This window comes from Sebastes fasciatus, chromosome 4 (assembly GCF_043250625.1).
Source record: "Sebastes fasciatus isolate fSebFas1 chromosome 4, fSebFas1.pri, whole genome shotgun sequence".
Taxonomy (NCBI): Eukaryota; Metazoa; Chordata; class Actinopteri; order Perciformes; family Sebastidae; genus Sebastes; species Sebastes fasciatus.
In genome coordinates, this window is record NC_133798.1 from 19,711,242 (window position 1) to 19,738,183 (window position 26,942).

The following is a 26,942-nucleotide window of genomic DNA, read 5'->3' on the forward strand; positions in this document are numbered from 1 at the left end:
GAATTGACAGTACCTGTCTGCTCTATATACATGCTTACCTGCATATACACACAAATATATATGTATATTTATATATATATATGTATATATATATATATATATATACACACATACAGTACATACACAGCAAGCTAATATTGATAAATATAGAAATAGTGAGAGTAATTCTATTAGATAAACAAATATCCAGTACATTATATATGCATAGAGAAAAGCAAGTTTTAAAGGAATTCTTATAGCAATATCACACACACAATATATTTTTCAAAGTCATGTCATATGTATGTAACATGAATTAAATCCTCTCCCAGCCAGAGAGACAGACAGATGAGTTGACAGTCTACCTGTCTGCTCTGCTCTTCCCTCCTCTCTCTCTCGCTCTCTGCCATCCAGCCCGTTGCCAAGGTTTCCGTGTACGCGCTGCCCGCTGCCTCGCTGAGAGAGCGGAGCCGCGCTGGTTGTCATACAGTAACAGCCAGACATGGCGGCGGATCTACAACCCGAGTGGATTTCTTGTCTCCCTTCTTCCTGGAGTTACGGGGTTACTCGGGATGGACGCGTCTTCTTCATTAAGTAACTAACCCTTCAAACAAAACGTCTGTCTGTTTCTAATTCGAGCAAAGTCACCGTGTAATAACGCATTTATATCCCTCTCTCTCTCTCCTAACAGCGAAGAAGCGAAGAGTACAACCTGGCTGCATCCAGTGAGTGGCGAGGCGGTAATAACCGGGCACCGGAAAACTCCAGGTAAGGTGTCAACTTAACGGCTATAGCAAGTTTCTCTCGGTTATGTTTAACGTCATGTGTTGTTGTTGTATCCACCACACAAAAACCTGATACTTCCACACACACACTGCTGCTGGGAGCCAAACACACCGTGACACCCATGCTGTGTTTCTAAACGCACTAGTGGGGGTTATTTTATGGCACTGGTGTTGTGAAAAAGTGAGCACTCTCATGTTAATCTGTGCCCCCTGCTAGTGACACTTCCAGTCAGTGAAGTTAACGTTAGCTAGTACGTGTTAACTCCTAAAAAACGACGACTTTCACCAACAAACGCCAGTTTCATTTTATTTTAGATTAACCAATGGCTTCTGTTGACCATACAGCCTCTCTCCAATGTGTACCCTCGATGAGTTCACACAGACAGAGCCAGTTTGACAGGTATAACGTGCAGCAACAGGAGCTATAACGTTAGCTGTAGAAAAATCTACTAAAATAGCTTCAAAAAGAGCTCCTAAACGCAGTATGTGTGTGTGTGTGTGTGTGTGTGTGTGTGTGTTAACATGGAGAGAAACTAGCTGCTTGCAGTGTATCATACTGGTGACGTTACCATGCGACTAAGTCTGTAGCAGCCTCCTCTCATAAGTCTCTGCAGAGCTTTTTCCCCACTAATGTTATTGAGTGGCTGCTGCACCTCAGTGTAGGGGCTGTTTTCCTCCATGAATCATTGTAGTCTATAGGATAAATGTCAAAAAATATAGTGAGAAATGCCCCATCAAGAGTTTCCCATTGCACAAAGTGATTAGAGCTGAAACAATTCATTGTAATCGATTAGTTGATTGCCAGAAAATTTATCTGCAAATAAAACTGGGGAAAAAAAGTTCGGAAACTTGTGTTTGGTCGATTATTTCTCTGTTGTTACAATGCTAATTGGCGTTGTATTTTACATCGTTGGAAAGCCTGTTTATTTACCGTCACAATGATGTCCAATTTGTAGGGATCATGCATTTGTGGGATGAGCAGCACAGTTGATTATGTGGGTAGCGCCCAAGAAAGATTTGCCAAAATGCTCATCGCACAAATGCATGATCTTTACAAGTTGGACATCATTGGGAAGGTAAATAAACAGGCTTTCCAATGATGTAAAATACATTGCCAATTAGCATTGTAACAACAGACATAATCAACCAAAAAAAAGTTTCTGAACTTTTTTCCCCCATTATATTTTAATAATGGATTAATGGTAGTTTTTCCAAGCAAAGATGCCAATACTTCCAAAAACTTATTTCCAGTCTATCAATCGTGAGGATTTTCTGCTTTTTTACGTGTCTTATGTGGTTCCCAAAGTGAGGTCTGGGGACCCCCAGGGGTCCTGGAGGGGGTTCCAGCATGGATGTATTAAAATAACTGGATACAGCGTTGGAGACGGGGCCCCGGTCATTCCTATGAGAGTTGCTCATTGGCGCATGAAGCCTAAATGGCTCGACTTCCGTCTGGAAAAGTACCCGTATCTTGGCGGATCTTGGGCAACTGGGACATGTGCAGTAGCGTTCCGCTTGGTCACATGACTCGGTCACGGGGTCCCAACGTAACGTCGTCGTCACGGCTTGGCGCTCCAGCCTCGGTCTGGGTCTCACTCAAATGAACGGAAGAAGGGAAATAACTCTGGATTTGGCTATTAGTGCATTTTACAACTTTAAAAACTAAATTTTTTAAATAAGGGCTATTAGAGTGTTCGTACTGGGAAGTTGATTCACCTCAAAAAAAATGTATCCGCTGAGTTACAGACGTCTCTTTCCCAATGTAAGTCTATGGGAAAAAGTCTTTTTGGGCCCAACGGCATCACGTGACTGACACCGAAGTTGCAGTACCGGTGTTTGGCCGCTACGAAAGTCCGGATCGTCGACCGGCGCACTTCCTGGGGGCTTGGGTTCCAGGGGCATACTTGCTAAATTTTCTTAACCGATAACCGACCCTCGTTAACCGTTTATTAACCGTTAACCAACAAGATTTGTGCCTTGCGTCCGGTGTGTGTCTGCCCAGCGTAACGACACTTTGTCTGCCCCGGATTAACGATAGCGATTGCCCGATAAACAGTGTGTGTGTTTGTGCTACGTTAGCAGCTCTAGCATTGCCAAAGGCTTCTTGCTCGCCGCCGTCGCCACACACATACAGTCTGTCAGCGCGACATAACTTTAAGTGTCCGTGTGTGTGTTGGCGGTGAGTGTGAGATTGTTGGTGGCGTTATAGCTGTGAACGTAGGTGTAGCAGTGTGAGTACAGTTTATTTGTTGCTGAATAAATGCTACGAATCTACTGCTCCTCCGCTCCGCTCAAGCGAGCCCCGAGCGAGCCATAGACCGAGCCGACTTCCGGTATCCTGCAACTCTGGCTCTGTCTCTTAAGGTGGGCTCTTAAGGTTGACCAGTTTTTCTCTTTAAAGAGACGAACCGCTTAGCTTTTTAATTAATTATAAATATTTCTTTAAACTGTTTTAACTGATAGCGTTAATCGGTTAAAATGCTTAATGTCGGTAAACGGTTAAATGGTTAATTATGAACATCCCTATTTCTAACCCTCCTGATTTTCTCTGGAGACTCCCGTTTTTCATCTCCCGGAGGCAAAATTCTCCCGCATTTCTCCCGATTTATGACAAATTTTGCCACCTTTTTTTTCTCCTTTTCGTTATCTCAACCTGTTTCTGGTTCTGTGCAGCGTGTATAAGCCTTACTGTTTTCTCCTGGACAACAATACAGTTACACCTGATGTTGTTTATTCGCAGAAGAGAGCTGCTTCACGACAAAACTTGGTTTGAGCTGCGCTAGCCTCACATCACAACGCGCAGCGCCCGAAGTTGGGCTTTGCTTGACGCGTCGAAAAGCTGTCATGGCGTGGCGCAAGTTATTGGAATTAACGGGTTTCAGAGTGCATTGGCGGCGTTGTCGCGTTGTGTCTGAAAGGACCTTCAGTGAGTGAGAGAAGGAGAGAGAAATGAAGAGTACTTAGAGAAAGAAATACTCAAGCAGGGCAAAAGATTAATGAATGAATGATGCCAAATAGTTGATGCCAGAGATTCACACAAGTTCACACCAGAGGACCAAATTTCTGTATTCTTTCCTGAGAATAAAAAATAAAGGTAATTAAGATTAAATATGCTGTTACAGTGTACTTATTTGGCTATTTTCATTCTTAAAAAGTCATCAGAATGCAGGAAACAAAGTGTCTGAAACTCAAATTTTTAGACCCCCACTTTGGTTTTGAAATCCTCCCTTTCTTTCAAGGCTCAAGGTTGGCAAGTATGTCGGGGGGGTACCCGGCAAAAAGGGGAATCATCTATTTTCACTATAATTTCATCCATAGCTAACACAATCACAGCGTGTATGACTATTGGTGCCTTCAAACGGGGTTGTGTTTACCGTGTTCACGCGATGACTCAATATGAACGCCCCCATCATGTCGTATTTGTGACCTCGTAAGTGGAAAGTTTCTAAAAGCTCTGAGTTCACGAGTTGTGACGTGTTCGCGTCAACCTTTTTTTCTTAAAAAATTGTCAAAAGGTTTAATCGATTATCAAAATAGTTAGTGATTAATTTTATAGTTGACAGCTTATCAATTTATTGATGAATCTTTGCAGCTCTAGTGAAGTTTACAAATTGCTTAATTTGTCCAACCAACAGTTCAAAAACCCAGAGATATTTTATAAACAATTATTAAAAAAAAGCAGTAAATCCTCACATTCGAGAAGCTGGAACCAGCAAATGTTTGGCATTCATACTTGAAAAATGATGGAAAAGATAAATAGATTTTCAAAATTGGTTTCAAAATCGACGATTCGCCGCAGCCCTGCATCTCAGCGTGTTCATTGACAGCTTTGAGTGTGTAGCTCTAGGTAATTTAATACACACAACATCTGTTTGTTTCACCAGTTTGTGTTGATGTGTTTTTGTCCACCTCTCCCTCTTTCACAGACCTCCCCACTGGATGGGAAGAAGGATATACTTTCGAGGGTGCACGGTGCTTTATCAAGTGAGTTTAACAACCTCCCTCTATGAGACACACACCCATCATAACGCCAGAGCCTGCACGCAATAACTGGCCATGCTGTATGAATCCAAAACACTTCCCCTTTGCATGTGATTGCAGCATGCCTTGATTATAAACAGGATGCTTTTATTTATCACCAGTTTTATCACTTCAAATGAATGAAAAGCTCCTCCAAATGCTGGGCTACTCCTGAAAACATGCTGGGTATTAGTAGTAAATATTGCACGGCTGTAAATTTGGAACCTTTACTCCCCATTTCTGGGCCGTAGAAGCCTATCGCAGAAGTTAATGATTACACAGAAACATTGTGCAAATACTAGACAGACATGGGCAAAGTGTGGTTGCTGTCTTCCTGCGAGCTGTTTTTATTTATTCAGACTTACCCCGCTCAGAGCTCAGCCTACTCGGAGAGTTGAGCCAGAGTATAATGTGTTCTCGTTTTCTGACAGTTATTAAACCGTTATCCACATTGTTTGTGTTTATATGGTTTGCTCGGAGTTTAAAATGACACTTGTTTTAAGTAGGTGCTGGAAAATATTTCTGAGGTACACGCCAACCTACGGTATTACAGGAATTTCAAAAGACGTCTTATTCAAAGTCCCCCTCCATTGATTTTGTTTGAACATCATATCCACAGTGCGCTCATTTGTTGGTGCTACGTGGGCAGGAGGAAATGTGATATATCCTCCCATGTCGTCGTGTTGAGTGTTATATATTTTTTGAGTGTTGTTGATCATTTTAACTTGAAGAGTCTTTGAGTACCCTGAAAAACTTTGATGAACACTTTGATTTGTTCAGTTTGTGCCCCTCTCTTTTTAAGACCAGGATCTACATTGCTATGTTACAAAGCCCCTGATCTACAGTACATTTCACGTGTTCCTCTCCCTCCTCCGTGGTTGCCTGATGCATGCAACTGATCAAAAGAGATCACAAGCGCTGTCATTCAGTCAGCTCTGATTCATCATCTGTCCTCCTTAGAATGTTTTAAATCCAAGGATATGGCTTGAAATATTTAGTTATTTTGAACGTCCTAATGAAACACTCCTCGCACACGGCAGTTATAGATATGTTGCAGATGGATTTTCTCTGTCAAAACACAAGAATGCCTCTGCATGATTGAAGACATCGCAATACACAGGCTACGAATTTAGAATATTATGCCTTATTATTCTCACTGAATCCTCTCTGCGTCTTTGACTTCCTCATGAAATTGAGGAGCTTCATGTGGCAGGTTGCCAGGCAGTCCGACTGAAAGGCAGTCATTTTATATTCCGGTATTTTATCACAGCTTCTCAGTGCAAAAAGCAGACTAGGGGACCACATTCATTAGTTGATCACTGTGACTCTGGCACAGTCCAACGACATGGTAATGTTCTCTGTAAGACAAGTTACAAACTAATCATGTTGTCTCCTACAAAGCGTGCAGAGCTGCATTTTGCAAGTGAAAAACAGTCCATGCCGTGGCTACATTTTAGACAGAAGTTTCATTTGAATGAAACTGTTGTGTCCTTAAAAGCTACAGATGAATTTGCAGCTTTGTTTTAGTCTAACCTCAGTTACTGTCTCTTCTACAAATGACTTAGCTGTCAATAGAGGACACCGTACTGTATGCGAAATACAAGATAAACCTGGTGTACACAGGATTAACTGAGGATTCAGAGAGTGTAGACTGTAGTGAATTAAGGACAGTTCAGATCTTTTCATTTTTTTCAAAAATTATATTTTATGATGAAAGATAAATATATTATCTAATATTGTCTATTTATTATGTATTCGTTCAGCTGACAACAATGAATTTAATGTAATATTGTGTGATTACTATATTCGATATCTGCCTCAGTCATCTTAATAGCAACATGAAGCTTACTGATTATCTGACAACAAAGTCGATGCGACAGTTTACAGCAACCGTGTATTAGCTGATGCACCGCTGCTCAGTAAAGATGACCTATAGTTTTATTTGTTTGTCTGCAAAGAAACATGTGCACCACCTTTAGTCACCTGTAATTCCAAGAAACAGAGACAATAAGGAAACTGCAAACAAAAGCACGTGTTCAGCTGGTTTAACTGGGCCTGTTTTAAACTGCAGTTTAAGCAAGTAAGATACAGAGAGAAACAGCCCCAGCACTTCTCCTTGCGTTGACCTGTAATAGTATTGTGCTGTTGTTTGAAAATGCAGTGAATGCAGTGAAAAACGCATCAGACCGCCAAATTTCCTCTATTTTTTCTTTCCCCTAGTGCAGCATGTAGACCTGCACAATCACAGGATGAGGAGGAAATCCCAATAATTGTTAAAGGTGTGTCAAAATGCCATTTTAGATGAAATATTGTCATGCTGCAGAGATGTCCTAGCCTACACATAATATTCTACAGACTTAAAGAAACATCTTTGTTTGCTGCAGATCGCCACAAAAGTCACACCATAATCATATTAATATGTTTTTTTAATGAAAATGAGAATAATGATGTAAAATGTCTCATACACTCTAATATCGCGATTGGTCAAAATAATCACAATTAGGTATTTTTTTCCAAATTGTGCAGCCCTAGATGCATGTCACTTACTGTATCTATAATGCCGGTCATTTATTTTTGTGGTGGGCTCACAGAAAATACTAGTAAGCATTCGACATGGACTGCCTGCTTACTGGTTAGACTTTAAGCTGATGCAGATTTTGTGGGTGAAATGCAGATAATTAGCCTACATGTGACAGTCTGGCTTGTTTGGACTGTTTTAGTGAGACATATTTTCCCAGGCTGTTTACTGGTATGGCCCACAAGGTTCCTCTTTGTTGTTTCACTTCTAACAAGAGCTTTCAGAATTCTAGTTATGCGGCCACCGCTGTATATATTCATGTCATTAAGCTGGCTGCGAGCACCGATGAACAAGTGTGGTCAATTCATGAAGACACAAGATCAATTTGTCGGTCTTTAGTGATGAAGATGTACTTAAACATGAGTAATTGGGCTATGTAAAACCAGGCCTGCTAATTCCATTGTGACTCATTGTTTTGACATAGAGATTTGTTGACAAGGTTATGTGATAACTGTCTTGGACAGTACTTGGGACATTTTGAGGCTTTATGTGAGGCTGCCAATAAAAGCCTCTGAGCACTGTCCAAAGCCATTAGCCTGATGACAGCTGGATAATGCATTATGTTTTACAGTAGGTTATCATTACTTTGTCATCAATTCAGTATTGTTAAGTATTGCAAGTTTAGTTTTTTTTTTTTGCGTTTACTGCTTACTGTACATAAACTAGGTGGTGAACAGTTTAAACCAAAAAAACAACTCTTTGTTTTCAGGCTCATGAGATAGACACTGGATCATTGATTAATTTCTCAGGTCTGTTTCGAACGTAAGGATCTGGCCCATTTCCATGCTCTCTGTGTGGCTTGGCTGTTACCATCCGGTTACACAGTGTGAGCATCAAGGAGCAGATTGTGCTGACGACGACTGTCCTCTGACGGGATGTGTCAGGGAGGATGGAAGGTGCGGGTTGTCGGTGTGATCGTGTTGACTAGACGCATGGATGGCCCGTCACAAGATGTGATTATTTTATGGTGCTGTGAGTTTTGAGTGAAGGTCAGCGCAGATGTTAATTGAATCAGTCATGGCTTACTGCTCTCCTCAGACGGAGCAGTCTCTTTTGAGCTGCTGGGTTGTTTGCATGTTGTCCAATACCAGTTTGGGGAACTATGTGTCACCTGGCCAGTACTTGCTCTCCCACTAACAGAGAGTTAGATGAAGAGGAGATGTAAATCTGCAAACTATTAGCCTGTTTATTTCATTCATAGGTAGACATGAATAACTAAAGTCAGTGTGTTATGGCTGTTTTGTTTCCAAGTCAGACAGGACTGCAAGTAGTGAAAATGTGAACACCTTTTGTTAAGATGCTACTCTTAAAAACTTCAGTTCAATACTGCTTGCTGCTTCTGTTTAACGTAACTATTAGGGCTGTCAATCGATTAAAATATTTAATTGCGATTAATTGCATGACTGTCCATACATTTTTTATCTCTTCAAAATGTACCTTAAAGGGAAATTTGTCATGTATTTAATACTCTTGTCAACATGGGAGTGGGCAAATATGCTTGCTTTATGCAAATATATGTATACATTTATTATAAGAAATCAATTAGCAACACAAAACAATGACAAATATTGTCCAGGAACCCTCACAGGTACTGCATTTAGCATAAAAATATGCTCAAATCATAACATGGCAAACTGCAGCCCAACAGGCAACAACAGCTGTCAGTGTGTCAGTGTGCTGACCTGAATATGACTTGCCCCAAACTGCATGTGATTATCATAAAGTGGGCATGTCTGTAAAGGGGAGACTCGTGGGTACCCATAGAACCCATTTTCATTCACATATCTTGAGGTCAGAGGTCAAGGGACCTCTTTGAACATGGCCATGACAGTTTTTCCTCACCAAAATTTAGCGCAAGTTTGGAGGTTATTTAGCTTCTAGCTTTAATACTGAGCCCACCACAACCTAAAAATTGCCTGTTAATGCGTTAAAGAAATTAGTGGCTTTAAAGCCAATTTGCGTTAATGCATTATTATCGGGTTAACTTTGACAACCCTAGTAACTATTATTTTCTTTTCAAATGCGCTTGTTTGTTTTTGTATGAAGAGCACATATCCATTACATATACACACATGGGAAATCATTGTATCTTCCCATCTTCTGTGGCTCATTGAGGAGAGAGTATCGGGTCAATAGCACGCCACCCATTAGTCCTAATACATTGAACTTTTTGAAGCCAGTGGCTTTTGGCCCTGGTCTCAACTGCTGAATTTGTCGATAAATCAGAGAACTCCATCCAGCCATTCTGCTGCTTTGGTCCTCCAAGAGCTGGAACAATCATCCACACGTCAGAGTAACCGACACGTTCTCCTTTAGATTAACCTGTCTGTTACTTTGTACCTTGAGTCTAGAGTTGGGAGCTGGTGAGACTTATCTCCTATTGGACTACGCTCCTGTGCAGAGATCTGCAGCTGGGCTCTCTGATGCTGAAGATGCAAAATACTTTATGCTGCATAGGCTTTGTCTGTGCAGCATACTTTAAGGAGAGTGTAGCCATTGCACATTTTATTTTGATGGCATGTTCTCTGTAATCCTCTCTTGGGTCTACTGGTAAATTTTACAGCCACCCAGAGTGCACTATCTGTTCAGTTTGTTTTTCCTTGTGATGTAAACTGCGTTTTGATGAGACCATGCCATCTGGCAGATTTGTGTTTTCCATTTTATCAGTGGCACATAATCCCACATTTTAACTTAAGCTTCATTTTGAACAAGACGAGGGGACATGATTTGGGCAATTGAACCAGCGTTTTGTCAAAATGTTTGTTGCTGTCTGCTAGTTAGGATTCTTGACCTGTGACGACCTTATCGGGATAAATGGGGTGAAGTCAGTTTGCAAAAGGCTTAATATTTTGGGAGGAGAGCGATGACCCTAATTACTAAATCGATTATATTTGTTGCCTCATTGATGCAGGAAGTATTTACAGCCATTATGTCTATGAGTAGACAGGTGCAGATCTCCTGCCAGCTCCCTCTCTTTGTTCGCTATTCTTGTCTCATTTAATTCTGTCTGGAAAAGGAGGGGAACTGCTGAAGTCGGGGCTAATTGCTGTAGGTTACATAATGAGCTAGCTGACATCTTGTTTTGAAGTAATGAGCGAGTAATAATTACAGTAGTAGTTCTCAAACGGCTGACCCTCACAGTGCCGTAGACCCAAAGTCTTGTTTTGGATGCTGCCCAGTTATTAATGTTTCATTTGGTAACATTTTGTCAGCGTCTTTTGAGGGCAATTTGCCGCTTCCGAGTTACTCATCAGTATAAAGTGCAACTTAAAATATAAATATTGTACTCGTCTGCTCTGCAGCCACCACTTTCATTAGGCTGTTCACTTGTACAGCTGCATAATTCATCACTCAGAACAGAGGAAAGCATGTCAATTGAAATTTGGCCAATTATGACAAAAATCTCAGTGGTGGATCTCAGTTTAGCTTTTGGGCTTGTTTAGTGCTTTGAAGGCCCACACACTGGCTGACTGCACATTTAGAAGTAGCAGTATCGGGTTGCTCTTATGTGGATCAATATTCGATTGTGGTAACTGTCACTAAAAGATAGATAATGAAATCCTCTTTTTTTTGATGACTCAGTGTTTTTTTGTTGAGAAACTATTCGAGCATCAGTTTGTCATAATGACTGATGTGGTAAAAACGACTCAGACGTCTTTTATTTCCTGTGACGAACATTCAGCATAATGACTCACATAAAGGTTCTTCTTTAAAAGACAGAAACTTTGAACCCAGACAAAGAGGATGATTTCATGATGCCGTCAGAGAGCTTCCTCTGAAATCAACAAGCAAATAGTTGGTTATTTAAACATCCAGCAGATACAGATCATTTGAAGATGTGTTTTTGGACACCAGGCGACTTTAAGTCCAATATTTACTCTCTTTTAGATCTGTTTTCGTTGTTCACCAACTCCTGGGGGAAATATCTGGCTCTTTAGCTGCTAAATGCTCCGCTATGTTCACCAGCAATTTACTAACTTCGTCTGTCTGTTGTTGGCAGGTAAGGCAAGCCAAGGCAAGTTTATTCATATAACACATTTCAGCAACAAAGCAATTAAAAGCGCTTTTCATGAGAGCATCAAGACGTAGTACAAAAGAAGCACATCAGGACATTTAAATATAATTAAAAACAGTTATTAAAAATCCAAGAGAATAGAAAATAAAAGCAAGCTAAACTAGAATCAACAGGTATATATTACAAGATTGCAAACAGAAAAGTCTTCAGCCTTGATTCAAAAGAAGTGAGAGTTGCAGCTGACCTGCAGTTTTCTGGGAAAAGGTATTGTACAGTGAGTTTTTTTAATCTGAAAACAGCTGCCTGCTTTGGCTGAAAACGAGTGTGGTGAGAGTGAACCAAAACAGTCAAATTGAAAGATGCTAAAACGCTCCTTAGCGCTGAGGGGAACTGCAGAGTCAGATGATAATTCTCTGTTGATTTGTCACTTCACATTCATTGTCATTTGCCCCTTTCACATTACACTTTGTCATTTGATCCATTGTTTTCATAAAAATATTGATTATAGCTACTTTAAAGAGGACCTATTATTAAGGTGCATAGTTGTATTTTGGGTTCCAACTAGAACATGTTTGAACATGTGTAAATGTAATGTAATGTTCCAAACCCCCGAAAAGCTCAGTCTGCTCTGATTGGTCACCTGGCCCACTCTGTTGTGATTGGTCAACTGAACCAAACTCTTCGGACTTCGCTCCAGCTCCGCTCTAACTAGCTTTGTTTGAGGGCTTGCCAAACTATCCACTAGGCTGGTATTATGCAAATGTATTACTTGGTGACATCACCACATTATCGAGGAAAAGGCGGGACTTCAAGCAAGACATTTCAATCAGTTCAGGAGCAGTGTTTCTGTGGAGGAGAGTAACTCCCTTTGGCGTGGACTTTGGACTTTGTAACTTTGCATTTACATGAAAAATACATGAAAAATAAAGTCACTTCTCATCTCAAATCACTTTTCAAAATGAGATTTCCAGTCCTTCCAGTATTTTCCACCTTTTTTGGTGGCATGTCTCAGAGAAAAAGTCAGTCGTTCCATACTGTAAATGTCCATGTTATTGCTTTTCTATCATCTAAAAGTAATTGTAATAAATATCTGTCCTTGCTTTTTCAGCCCAGTTGGCACGTTTCCCAAATGTATAACACTAAAGTTAAAATCAAGCTCTGAGCTAATTATTGATCTGATCGCGGTGACAACGTCTACCCAGTAAGAAGAAATATTAGGGCATTCCCAAAAGATGTGAAAATGACCAGCAGATATATTACCACAAAATCTCAAACACTGACCACGCTCAGGTTTGTTACTCTGGGAGTGGTTATAAAATACCTTAAAAGGTTTTTCCGGGTAAATTCTCTCCATGGATTTGAGCTTGAGGTGGTGAATTTGTGTCATACATATGTTTAGTCATCTTCAGTTATCTTTATGTCAGCATCTTTCTCCCATCTTAATTTGACATACATGGAAAAGTGGAAAGACCCTTCTCCATTTGTAAAGAAGAATAGATCCTGGAAATCAATTTTCTGTTTAATGTTACTTTTAAATGCATCAACAAATATATTAATCAGGCACATTCCTCTCCCCTCAATTTTTTTAACATTTTTGTCAAAGTAAGTTCTTAATTGAAGATATCTATAATAGGTCCTCTTTCAAGAAACATTTTGGGGAATACGTGGGTTGGTTTTGCCTCCAAACCTAGCATCAGTTCAAAATACCCTACCATTCAAAATACGCTACACTTTCAGTATACTAAATGGATAGTTTTCTACTAGTATTCAAATCGTTAAATCCCAAAAAGTGTCACTTTTCATACCATTTGTCCCTACCAGTATTTCTGTTCTTGTCTCGCCTTTTCTCTTCCCAAGTTTAAACTCTTCAGTTCTAGACACGTCAGAGACTGACACTGTAGGGCATCAGTGAAATGAGGCATCTTATCAGACATCTGAAGAATGGATTAGACTTCAAGCATAGGGGATTTGTTTTCATTTTCATGAGTGACATCGGCTGAAGTGAGTAAAAATTCCCAGTGCTAAGGGACAATCTGAGGGATGAGCTCACATTGATTCTCGTTGGTTTGCAGTGGCTTTATCTGTAGTTTTACCTGGAATGTTGTACAATTTGAGAGTTGATCTGTCAGGGCAAACACCATGGTAGTCCCTCCATATCTGTCAGACACAGAGTTATACTTCAAGTTAGACTTTAAAGGCTCTCCCTTCTCTCCGGGGAATAATCCAAGCTGCTATCTGTGTGCAAAGCCTCATATCAGACCAGATTATGTAACCCTGAAAATCCAGTCACAGCAGAGAGTGTGAGAGAGGTGACCGAGTGTGGAATAAAATTAAATGCAAGATAAGGCTGTATATTTAGTCCTTTTATAAATGATCACAATTTTTGCCTCCACATTTACTCCATCGGGTGAACTATTGACTTTATGGTTAAAGTGCCTGCTCAGGTGCATCAAATCAAGTGCTCCCAAGTGAATAGAAAGCTGTGACCAATCACAAGGGTTTTTTCTTTTTCAATCATGCTGTGATTAAGTGTTCTCTGCTTCCAAAACATGATTGCTGCTGCAGTCAAGAGCATTGTCACTACGTGGTTAACCTTCAGTGTAATGTAACTACATTTTCTATGTAGGGATCAAGTGTTTTATGCCGTGGGCATAGAAAATACTTGAGTCTGATTAGCTGGCAGGTTTAAAATGTATATTGGGACACCTCAAGAATAGCTCTAATCAACAGTTGAACATTAAACCACTGTTATAAATCAGTGAGTAATGATATATTCTCTTTCTGTGTTGTGCACATGTTGTTTCATGTAAAAAAAAAAATTTTTTTTACAATATTCTATGCAAGATACTAGATGCATAAAAAAAGTTGTGCACAAAACTAACCATAATATTTTCATTTTATGGAATGGTTCAGCCACAGGCTGGCATCTCAGTCAGCATAAGCATCATACAGTGGGCAACCTCCGGGTCTGAAAAGTGAAGCCAATGCAGAAGTGCCTTAAACTTTCTAATAGCCAGCAGGGGGCGACTCCTCTGGTTGCAAAAAGAAGTCTGATTGTATAGAAGTCTATGAGAAAATGACCCTACTTCTCATTTGATTTATTACCTCAGTAAACATTGTTAACATGAGTTTATAGTCTCAATCGCTAGTTTCAAGTCTTCTTCAATACAGCATGATGTTCATTTAGTAAATTATGGTCCCATTTAGAGTCAAGTAGACCATAAAGCAGGGTATGCTTTTGGGCATGGCTACCTTGTGATTGACAGGTTGCTACCACGGCGTTGTCCAGTCTGGGAGTTGTCTGTGTTTTTGTCTTAGAACTTTAACCCTTTCACAGTGTGTTTTCAGTTCATTAAAGTTAATTATAATCTTTTTGGTTGCCTAAAAATATCTTATTCAGTGTTCGGTTGAACTTTGCTCTACCTTCTCACTTCTGGTTGCAAAATACCAAGATGGTGACAGCCATAATTCCGAACTCAAGGCTTCAAAACCGTAATCCACAAACCAATAGGTGATGTCACAGTGACTATGTCCACTTCTTATATACAGTCTATTGCATCACATAGCTTCATAGAAATGTTGGGACAAGCAGAAACTGACTATACTGTATGCAGTTTATTTGTTATTGTCTAGTAAAGCGGAAGCAGAAATTTTTTTTAGAGGTTACACTGTAGTAACCTTAACGCAGCAACAACATTAAAGCTTCATACATGTAACCAGTTAACTCCCACTGGCTGAAACTAACCTCAAACCTGTTCAAAGCCAATTAACCTTATCTTGTGCAGGGTTGCCGGGGCAACGCTCACAAATGTTCTTCTTTATGCATTTTCTTTCAATTAAATCAGTAGCAACACTCCACTTTCACACACAGATGTCAGTCTCGGGCTCGGCCTTTCTCAGCGTGTGTTTCCTGGCTGGTAGTACCTTGAAGTATTTCTGAAAGATTTATTATAAAGGCAACAAGTCGAGCCAGTTTCTTTCATTTGTTATGCTGGAGCTACAGCCTGTCCCGGCACACATTATTAGGTGAGAGGCAGGGTGCTCACTGGACAGCTCACCACCCTGCCAACACAAAGACAGACGACCTCATTCACACCTATGGGGAAATTAGTTGCCTGCGTGCCTTGCACGTTGGAGGAAATTTGAGCGCCCATTGACAATCCACACAAATCCAACACGCAAACTTCTTTAAACAAACTTTAAAAGATGAATGACAGTTTTAAAGTGATACTTATGTCTTTGGGAAATTACCAAAGTGTAAGAAAAACATCGCACTCCGAGGTGTTATCTGATTATGAGTAATGGATACCACTCCGCCTTGTGTCACGCAGATCTTTACCTCTATCTAATCCATCATAATGTAAAACGTGTGATGAATAATGCGTCTTCAGGATTGAATGAAATAATCCTGATAATCATCTTAATCATAATCATAGAGGGAGCCCATATGCAACGGTATGTTCGTTCCCATACACATGGCTAACATTAACAAATGGCGCACCAGGGACAATGCCTTATTCAAACTGCAAAGCTCTGAGAGTGTTTACTCACCCCCTTGGCAGGGGGAGGCTCTGATGGCTGTGGCTGCTGACTCACTAACTCTGTCAGTGCTCACTTGTGTGTGTGTACGTGTGTGTGTAATGTGATTTAAGAGGGAAACCAGTGGACCTGGATCTGCTGTACATCATCCCCGTCTCTAGCTCCATAACTCTCTGTTCTGAGGCTGGGTGCTGACTGGGAGACAGACAGTCAACGAGGCAGGCTTTGAGCTGCTCAGACTGCTCTCATGCGTTTCAGTCTCTGTGGGGTCCCTGCCATCTGGCTGGAGCACTGGAAGAAAAGTGTGTATGTGTTTTTGGTGTTTGGATGCTCTGTCTGTGATGAACATATGCGTAAGAGATCCTCTGATGTCAGTGACTGCCCCAGGTGCTGATTAAGACAGTTTTTCTCAGTGAAAATCCACATCAGACCAAGCTATCCTCGGCTGTTGTTCATTGTATTCTTGGCCATCTATTCGAGAGTTTTTGCGATGCATTTGTTGTTTATAAATTGTGTGCACTAATATTTGCTTGTTCCTCTTTTTTTAATCCTATGGGAAGGATTTGTTTTTCAGGATTGGAAACTAAAGGCACGGCTGCTTTTAACAGGATCAAGAGACTCTTTTTCTGCAGTGGTCCCAGTTGCTATCAGTGAGAAGGTTTAAGTGTAATCTGACAGATGTTTTTTTTTTGTCACATTTAGGCTGTCAGAGTGCGCGCCAGCCTCTGACAGCCACTTGAGAAAAGGTGCATTTTGTCAGAGGCTTGTGTGCACTCAAACAAAATGCACCTTTTATCAAATCTCAAACTCTGATGCAATGATTAACACCCTGTACTAGAGAAGATGTATGTTATCCCCAGTGGTGTAGAATATGTTGATTGGATGTAGGCCTACCTTCAGGGTTTAGACAGGGAGCATGCAGCCTACTACAGTAATTCTTCTCTGCTAAAGCCGCTTAGTTGTGTGGTATCTTTGATTTAATGCTGATAGAGCTGTTGAATTTGAATAATCCCTGTAATAGTCTGCAATGAGCCGTCCTTTGCTGATGTTGTGCCAGGTTAAATCCTGTGACAGCTGCCTTCATGGGGGTCATGATGTTGGTCTGCTATTGTTCCAGACATTAATAGGTCTTCATCTGAGAACTCTGCATGACAGCCTTGTTACAATTCTTTGAGAATGTTGGAGAGCTACGGTGGCTGACGCGAAAACGCGAATGCTAAGAGTGTGTGTGTGTTTGTGGGAAGTGAGTGGTGAAGCAAGAGAAAGAGAGAGCGTTGGCAACGGGAGAGAGTAACGTTATCGACTCCGGCCCAAGCAGGAAAAGTTTACAGAGTTTGATTTGTCCGTTCTGGGCTACTGTGGAAACATGGCGGTGCAACATGGCGGACTCTGTGAAGAAGACCCGCTCCCTATGTAGATATACGTAAACGAGTCATTCTAAAGTAACGAAAACATTATTATCAGGTGATAATACACTAAAGAAAACATACTTATTAACATTACATTCTATTTCTGCCATTAGATCCCCCTAAGTGTTACACACTGTTCTTTTAAGGGGACGTTCACATGCCGCGTTTTTCGCGCCCTCAAATCCATTGTTGTCAGTGTAGACGCGTGGCAGGCATTTAAGTGTGGGAGCAACGCCGTTGTGACGCGCAAGTGTTCCCAAGCGCCTATTTTCAGGACGTGATGGCTGCGCCCAGAGTTAAATAAATCACGCTGCAGCGTGGAACAACCAATCACAACTGGCAGATATCTTTTCATTCTTCTGTATATATCAGTCTACGGTGAATATATGGAGGAAAGTTAATCATTACTGCAACTTCATCATCATCATCAACAGCACGCAGGTTTCGGTTGCTTAGTAACGGCAGGTGCGACAGGAGCGCAACCTCCTAAGCACCTTGGATAAAAGGATGAAAGAGGCACAGCTGGCTTTTTCCACGCGTTTTAGACACTACATGTGAACCGCTGAGTCTCCTGCATTCTCTTCCATCCAGTCCACTTACCTTTTATATTTCATCCATAGAGTTGGAAAGTAGAGAGGGATATGAAGTTGGAGAGGAACAAGTGAGAACGTTTTTGCAGCATCTTAAGCTCATGATTTTAAGCCATTGTGAGACGGCAGTATCCTGGCGGTTCTTTGCTCTCCTCTAATGTCAACTGATTTAAAACCCATCCAACCTAACTGAATGCTTCTAAAGGGCCTGTTTAGCTGAGGGGGGACTCAACATTGCTCCAAGTTAAAACTTGCAACCATTACAGTGCTCATGAGATACTGTCTTACTTACCAACCTTGGGACCTTAAAAATAGGGAGGATTTCAAAACCAAAGTGGGGGGTCTGGGCTTAGGGGTCATCCCCCAGGAAAAAAATGAGCTTTCCTGCATTCTGGTCTCTTTAAAAGACTGAAATTAACAAAATAATAATCTACTAAGTACACTGCAATAGCATTTTAATGTTAAACTTTTTCTTTTACCTTTAATTCTCAGGAAAGAATACAGAATAATTTGCCCCTCTGGCATAAACTAATGCTCATCCGGTTTTATTCCTTTTTTGCCTCTGCTTGAGTATTTCTTTCTCTCTCCATTTCTCCCTCCGTCTCTCACTCACTGAAGGCCATTTCAGACACAATGCGTAAACGGCACCACTGCGCTATGAAACCCATTATTTCCAATTTTTTGTGCTACGCCACGACGGCTTTTCACTATGTCGAGCAAAGCCCAACTTTGGGCGCTGCACGCTGTGATGTGCGCTAAACCCAGCAGCGAGCGCAGCTCAAACTGCGCTTTGCCGCGAGCATAGACTGCTCTTTTCTGCCGGGAATCTACATTTGATGTAGCTCTATTGTCGGCCGGGTTGAAACAGTAGAGCTTATAGATGCTGTGCAGAGCCAGAAACAGGTTGTGAAAAGGAAAAAAAAGTGTGAACATTTTCTAAATCGGGAGAAATACGAGAGAATTGTGACTCTGGGAGGAAACCGGGAGAGGGCAGTGAAAATCGGGAGGGTTGGCAAGTATGGATACTGTAGCAAAACAAGAGCTGATCAGTTCATATGCAGGTGGAAAGCAACTTGTATTTGCTAATGAAATGCCTTTACTCTGGTTCATTGATATGCTCTGTGAGCTAGGCAATGGCTATCTCTTACAGCTCCCATATCATGCTATGACGAAGCATACACCTACTCAGCACTCACTCTATCTTGTTCATTCTCCCTCTGTTCCTCTTGTCTGTCTACCTCAGTCCAGTGGACAGTGCACGGCCCAGTTGTTTTCCAGATGGTCTGTGATGATTAGGGAGCTTTTTGGAAGCCGCCACTCTGCTCAAATATTCTACAGCTGTGAGCTTTTGGAGCATCATGTTAAAATGTCCACAGAGGGCTTTGGAACAGCAAACTGTTTCCTGAAACAAATTGTTACAAATTCAGCTTCTGAATTTGTCTTTATCCACATCCAAACAGGCAGTCTCCTCTTTTTTTCTTCTTCAACTGCTGCGTAGAAAGCGAATCCAGACCCTCTGCTTTCACACTGATCACACCTTCTTAAAAGGGATCCCCCTAATATATTGCAGCGCATCTTCTTTTCCACCCTCTTCCAGAAGATTGAATAAAGGGTGTAGCGCTATACTGATGTACTGGCTGCTGCCAAGTATTCAATTTAGCAGCAGCAGTGGAGGGATTAATATCGTACCCTCCTGGTCCTGTGGCTTCGGTTTATTCCCTCCCTCCTCTCTCCTGGCAACAGCGTCTGCTGCACCGTTCCCCCTGCAGACCTCACATGTCCCGCAATTGTCTGTCCCCGGCACATGTCTTTCAGGCTAGACATTAATGTATGCTATCAGCAGGACATTGTTTCTTTCTATGACTCGTCTTTTTTAAGTTTTTAATCCCCTTACAATTCCTGTGTCTTGAGCTCAGTGACAGCACAAATGCTTTTGGCTCCTTAGGTGTGAGCCTTTGATGTTTTTTTTTGCTCATGATATAACAGTGAGTGTTAATAATTGAGAATAAGTGTCTGGCTGCCACATATGTCTATTTGATAACCCTTACATAATATCTAATGGTCTAATCACTCCTAGGAGAGATTAGATGCACTAGTCCATCTCCAGTGCTGCTGGCACTTGTAGAAGCCATTCATCTAAAAAGTCCATATGTAATATCATAACTGTGTGAAGGGCTTCCATACTTATTCCCAACAAACATCAACCCAAAGTGAAACTGCTTTTTATAGTCACTTATCGGGGCCTCTTGGATGTCTGTATGTGTGCGGTTTAGTGCATCATGACTTGAGTGCACTGTAAATTCTGCTGCGAGATGGGGCTCTTGACAGATATAAATAGTACCCAGGTCGTCACGACTGCTTCAAATAGTACCAAGTTCTCCGAGGGGTATTACAACTATCAGACCCATCACGTTAGACAGAGATATTTAAAAGTTGCTTGACAACACATCCTGAGAGTATCTGTGTATGTATAGCGCGTTACTTGCTGGGGGATTTGGCTCTCTGTCTGTGGACAGGGAGGGATGCACAGACGCTGGCAGTGATTGGATAATACACTGCATTTATTGCTCAACTGCTGGGTAGTGACTCCTCTGCTGTCAGAGTCCTCTCCCACGCTCTGTCCTCGGATCTGCCTAAACAAACATTTGAACTCCATGCCAAGTCTCTCATTGAATAATGCATACCTGCTGTGATTGATATTGTACATTTGTGTCTCTCCCGAGCTTAATGTCATCACTGGAGTTACCGCAGGAAGAATGTGCCATGGTGCGGTTAAAGTCACAGATAAAGTTGTTGTCCCTCGTCGCAAATGAACACGAGCTGTTTGTCCAGCAAACACCGAACCCTGGAAAAAACAAACTGCTAAAAGCGCTTCCATTGATCTAAATTGGTGCCTTGGAGGCACGGCGTGTTTCCTGCTTCCCGGAGTTTTAGTCGTCTGTGTGAGGTCAGGTGATTCACAGATAGCTGAAGAATAATAGCACGGCTGGGTACGGTACATAACCTTACCCCAATCTCTCACTTCGGATGTTTGTCAGAATCCTAGGTAGCCTGTGTTTTTTCTTTTCTATAGCAGAACCAACATTTTGTGCAACAGTTTGTCTATCTTCCCCTCCTTGTCAGAATCCACTTTCTTAGGCTGAGGTGGATGTGTTAAAGCACTTTTTAAACTTTTAAAATATTTCTTTATATTAGGGCTGTCAAAGTTAACGTGATAATAACGCGTTAACGCAAATTCATTTTAACGCCACTAATTTCTATGACGCATTAACGCAACATGTGATTTTTAGGTTTTAGTTTTAAAGCTAGAGTGAAGATACTGGTATCATATGGAACTACAAAACCTAAGAAATCCATTGATACCAACCAGCAAATAAGGCTAAATAACGCTACAAATTTACGTTAAATTTAGGCGAGGAAAAACTGTCATGGCCATTTTCAAAGTGGTCCCTTGACCTCTGACCTCAAGATATGCGAATGAAAATGGGTTCTATGGGTACCCAGGAGTCTCCCCTTTACAGAAATGCCCACTTTATGATAATCATATGCAGTTTTGGGGCAGGCCTTAGTCAAGTCAGCCCACTGACACACTCACACATGTTGTTGTCTGTTGGGCTTGAATTTGCCATGTAATGATTTGAGCATATTTCTATACTAAATGCAGTACCTGTGAGGGTTTCTGGACAATATTTGTCATTGTTATGTGTTGTTAATTGATTTCCAATGATAGATATATACATATATTTGTATAAAAAAAGCATATTTGTCAACTCCCATGTTGATAAGAGTATTAAATACTTGACAAATCTCCCTTTAAGGTACATTTTGAACAGATAAAAAATGTGCGATTAATCCCGATTAAATATGTTAATCGGTTGACAGCCCTACTTTATATTAATTTCCTACCTATCTTTATACCTAAAACATTTGTTCTAAATATTTTGAAACCCACATTTTTTACATTGGCTTTAAAAAAAAAATCTTTTAATGCATTTCCACTTTTTACAACACTTTACCACTACCACCTGTTACTGCACTTGGCAGTCTGCAGAAATGTATTTCACTTTACTCCTTGCTTGTGCTTGTGCATCCTGGTGCAGACCTCAGGATGCAAACAACACGGGGACCTACTCATCAAAACACCACTGTACATGAGTGGTTAAAACTCCATAGGTTACCTTTAAAAAGTAGGTGCAATGAAATCAATCTGTCCCCTTTATACCGCATATCAGCTCCGTGCAGCCTGCTCTCACTTGCAGTTAAAGGGTGTGTGAGAGTGTGAGAGACTATTCCACAGTGGAGTGAGCTGACAGGGGCTTCATAACGGTAGTAATGGTTGCACCACGTAGCGATCCATCAGTCTAATCAGCTGTCAGCCCGCTGCAATGTGTTTCTGCAGCAGTAGGGATGAATGTCTATGGGAGTCAAAGAGTCTGCTTTAAATATCAGCACTACTTGCTCAAGGATAAATGCAGCCTTCCCACCTCTGTGCTGTTATTCACAAACTGATGTGTGCCGGCATTCCTCCTCCTCCTCTCTGGATGAGGGGGTGCCCGCTGTTTTTCACTGTAAGACCTCTGCTGGTGGTTCAGATAAATACACCCTCAACTCTGACCGTGATGTTATGATTGCTACGTCTCTGCCTCTGTGCATCTTGTGGAGGGTAGCAAGATTTAGCAGAGAGCGTTTCAAGACATCGTCCCTGTGTGACAGCTTTATTGCTACCTGCCACCGGGCCGATGATGGCCCTTATTGAGTGTGTGGGTGGGTGGTATGGTGTGTGTATGTAGGGGTGGGACATATAACGGGTATAAATGTCACAGTGATGGTGCCATGATGAGCCAAGATAGGAATTTGACTGAACAGTTGGCACCAACATCCGAAACGCTTTGTCACATCACCTAAAATGCACAGTGACGATCGGCACAACTCGCTGAGAGTGCAAATGTAATATAGGATATTAGAAACAAGTGAACTGCACTTGAATCTCATTCTCTTGAAATGTGGGGAGTTGCTGTCCATTAATTTAATGTGAGATTAAGCTGCTTTTTTTGGTCTTACATCATAGTAAATTTAATATTTTTAGGTTGTGGACTGATAAAACAAGACATTTAATTAAGTCACCTTGGGCTCTAGGATATTAGGATTTTTCACTGTTTTCTAATGTTTTATAGACTAAATGATTGATTTGTTATTAGAGAAAAAAATCTGATAAATTGATTGTGAAAACAATTGTTAGCTACAGCCATGGTTGTGATGGACAGTATACAGTATATTGTGATATAAATGTGTAGTCTATGTGTCTCTGTTTGAACACGTTTGTCTAGGATTGTGTTGGTTGAGACACCTTCGTAAATGTTTAGTACACTTTTGATCAGTTTTGGCAAAGAAATGCTGTACTATTATCTTGTGCTTTGGTAGGTCATCTTCCACCCACAAGTGATGCTATATTTTTTTCTTCGGTATCAAATTATGTAACAGCCAGTCGGTCTTTTGAATGTTTTCAATCTGCAGCATAACTGCTCATTTGATTCATTTCATTTGGCTCAGTTTCATATAATAGTGATGCCATTCTCTCTCAAAGGAAAACTTCTACTCTTTAGTGAGAGTCTGTGTAGGAAGCTTCATAAATAACTCTCACGTTTTTCAACCTTTTGAGTATTTTTAGTCCGTCAGACTTGATGTGCATGATTTAATGTGTCATTTTGAAAAGCTTGATGAATGCGGGCCCTGGTGCTTGATGCTACACACTTGCATCTGTTTGTTTTGAAGAATCTGAAACATTCCCCAAATCTATCAGAAGTTTCTGTGTAGTGATTCGGAACAAGCAGTAAGTGGACTGTAAGATCTCCTGAGCTGTTAGATTTGCCTCTCTGCCTATTTGTTTTCATTGTTTATTTATGGAGGAGGGAGGCTCATTAGTCATTCAGTGTGACAGTGTAAATGTGTACACAAGAAGTTTGCTCTTTGCCAAGAACTAAAGGACAGCTGAAGCTGGCCCGCTGCCAAACTTAAAATTGGCGTTACCCTACCTACAGTCAGAATGGCAATGTTCTCAAAAACATGTTTATTCATTTTTTTTTAGAACCCTAGCCAGGACAGTGCCTGACAGGAATTGTTATGTTTTTTGGCAGATTGGTTGTACTTCTTTAAGTCCCCAGCGACATCTTTAAATAATGCAGAATTCAGATAGATTTTTCTCTCTGAGTCAGCCTGAGTACAATAGTGGTGTTTAGGTGTGCCTATTTAACTTGCCCCACAAAAAAAAGAGAGACCAGGAAGCGATGAGGACTCAAATTAATCCCACTCTAGCAATATAGATGTGAAGTGGGTGTTCAGTAAAAGCCCCGTTCATTTTTTGCACACTGTTAGGTGACTGGCAGTCGGAGCACTTCCGAGGCTTGGTTAGGCATGAAACTCTCTTGAATCATCGGTACAAAAGATGAGCAGCTGTGTCAGAAAATGTCTGCTTTTTAGATTGAAAGCCAAAGCCAGTGTACATAAAATGTTCCTATAGATAGTAGCCAGCTGTGTCTCAGCAGCATTTTCATAAGAAACATCAAAGCTGAAATTCAGTTGCATGTGTCACTAGCAGTTGTCAGCTGAATTCAACAACTACGGATACTGATTCAACTTGGTAATGTCACCAATTTAAGTGTTTTCATGGTGCCAGCCATTCACCAAAGTAACATCAGACCTATTTGACATGCTCCACAGAATTTTAATTATGGACAAGAGTGGACATGGAGTAGGGGTGTAAGATAATATCGATATACCTGAGTATTGCGACATTATGTTTTGTTATACTGTATCGATTCTCCAAAATGCTGTATTGATTTTGAATTATCTTCTTAAAAATCCGCCAGTCCGCCGGCGGACCTGGCCGGTATTCTGTCTTTCGGAGATTGTAGCGGGCTCAGTTTTAGCTAGATACTGGCATCATATGAAACTAGAAAAACTTAAGGAATCCATTGGTGCAGACCATGTCATACTTGCATGTCGCGAAGGAGGCTAAATAACACTCCAAAGTTACCCTAATCCTGGCGAGGAACCAAGCCCCCAGGAAGAGCGCTGGCTTTTGATGCAAATTTTTTCGTAGTGGCCAAACGGCGGTACTACAATTTCTGTGTCCGTCACGTGATGCCATTGGGCCCAAAAAGACTTTTTCCCACGTACTTACATTGGGAAAGAGACGTCTGTAACTCAGCGGTTCAATGTTACCCCTTCTTGCCAATACACAGCCCTGGTCTGGAGCCAGGCTAGGCAAGATCTGTTAGAGACGCAGACACTGATATCTGTGTACCTTCAGGTGTTCATGTTTCTTTTTGTCCTCTTGATGACCACACATCTGAAACCTGTTAGTTAAACCTGGATGGAAGCACTTTGGTGCCGTCTACAGCGTTTCAGATTTCAGGTGGTGCACGACTCCAAAAGCACCACAATTACAGCATTGTAACTCATGCACTCATGTTGTTCCTCTTGAAGCATGAAGCAGTCTTTAGGTAAAGTCCTGCAGCCAGATTGAGCCAGGAGGTTGTTGGTTGTGTTCCAGGTATGTTAACAGAGCTAGTAATGAAGTACTAATAGACTCCTGTTGAGAGCTTTCCTCAGGGAAAGATGAAAGATGTATGTGTAAATTAGACCAGCTTTTCATTCTTAAACTCCCACATCTCATTGAATTCAACGCTGCACACAAACTGGCTAAATAAACCTCGGCTCAATGCAGTATGGTTTTGGGCATTAGCGCGTGTTTGCTAAGCCTCAGTTTTCTTGCTAATTGTGCATTAATTATTGGCATCAATGTGAAACGCCATGGCTGTGCATTATGAACCTCAATCACACGCATACTGCTTGCCTCCAGATACAAAATTAACAGTCTAAAGGTGTACGAGGGCTCATTTCCCTGCTGGATGAATACACTCGGTGTGACCTGAGGTGACATCACCAATAAACAACACAATTGTAGCTTGGTCCCTGCCAGGGAAAAAGCATGTGGGGTGAACAGACATGAGGCATTATAATAAATCAACAATGTGTTGTTATGGAGAGGACTTTGTTGTGTCACAAATGTCCAGTCGGGAGTTTAAAATCAGTGGCATGCTACAAGCAGCATTAGATATTTCACTAGTCAGAATGGTAATTAAAAATATCCACAATAACTTTCTTTCTAGTAGAAATCATATCTACAACTGAACTGATTATACTTGTTAAAACTAGATTTGAGATATCTTTTAAATACTTCAAAAGTACAAGTATATTGCAAATAAATATGATTTCATTCGTCCTATAGTCAAAAAGAAAATTTCAGATATCCACAACGTCATTCTTCCTAGGAAAAATGATGTCACTTTTGCTGTTCATATGTATTGGGCTTTCAATTTCTGATATCCACAGTTACATTTTTGATATCTTCAATATAATTCTCACTAGGAATAACTCCCATTTCAGATATCTACAATCCCATTGTTACTAGTCATGAATGAAGTGAGCCATTTTGGCATATCATTATCTTTTTTGGATAGCCAGAACAGCTACAGTACATTCGAGGATATCTGTAATTGCATTGCTTCTAGTCATAATTCTAATTGTAGATATCTGAAATTTCATTTTTATTAGTCATAATGCCAATTGAGGATATCCGTAATGACATTTTTCACTAGTCATAATTACGTTATGGATATCTCAAATGGTTTTTCATTTTGGATATCTGAAATTAGGATTAGTAACAATTAGATGGTAGATATCTGAAATGTTAGTTTTTCCAGTAAGAATGTTATTGCAGATATCAAAAATGCAATTGTGGATATCTGAAACTGAAAGCCCAATACACATCATTGGCAAATATGATGTAGTTTTTCCTAGGAAGAATGTCATTATGGATATCTGCAATATATATATCCATCCGTTCTAGCTATTGAATGTTGAAACAGCTTGCCGTAGTGCAGGTCTGTTGCTTCTGTGGTTTTCATGTAATCTTTAACAGTCACCGCCCATATGAATGGTGCAATATGCATGTGGAGATTGAAT

At 40.8% G+C, this 26,942-nt stretch overlaps 1 protein-coding gene across 28 annotated transcripts in view; it reads left to right on the top strand.

The window, feature by feature from the left end:
* Nucleotides 1–381: 381 nt before the first annotated feature.
* The window catches only part of LOC141766074 (pleckstrin homology domain-containing family A member 5-like), a 114,610-nt gene continuing 88,049 nt past the window's right edge, over nt 382–26,942 (top strand). For 25 of the 28 annotated variants that reach the window (XM_074632525.1, XM_074632529.1, XM_074632537.1 and 22 more), the window contains exons 1-3: nt 413–573; nt 671–747; nt 4,691–4,748. In XM_074632525.1, coding sequence (XP_074488626.1) covers nt 482–573; nt 671–747; nt 4,691–4,748 — 227 coding nt within the window. In that variant the 5' untranslated portion in view covers nt 413–481. Of the gene's footprint in view, nt 574–670; nt 748–4,690; nt 4,749–26,942 lie in introns of all 28 variants that reach the window. The other 3 variants (XM_074632550.1, XM_074632551.1, XM_074632548.1) reach the window with 3 other exon arrangements.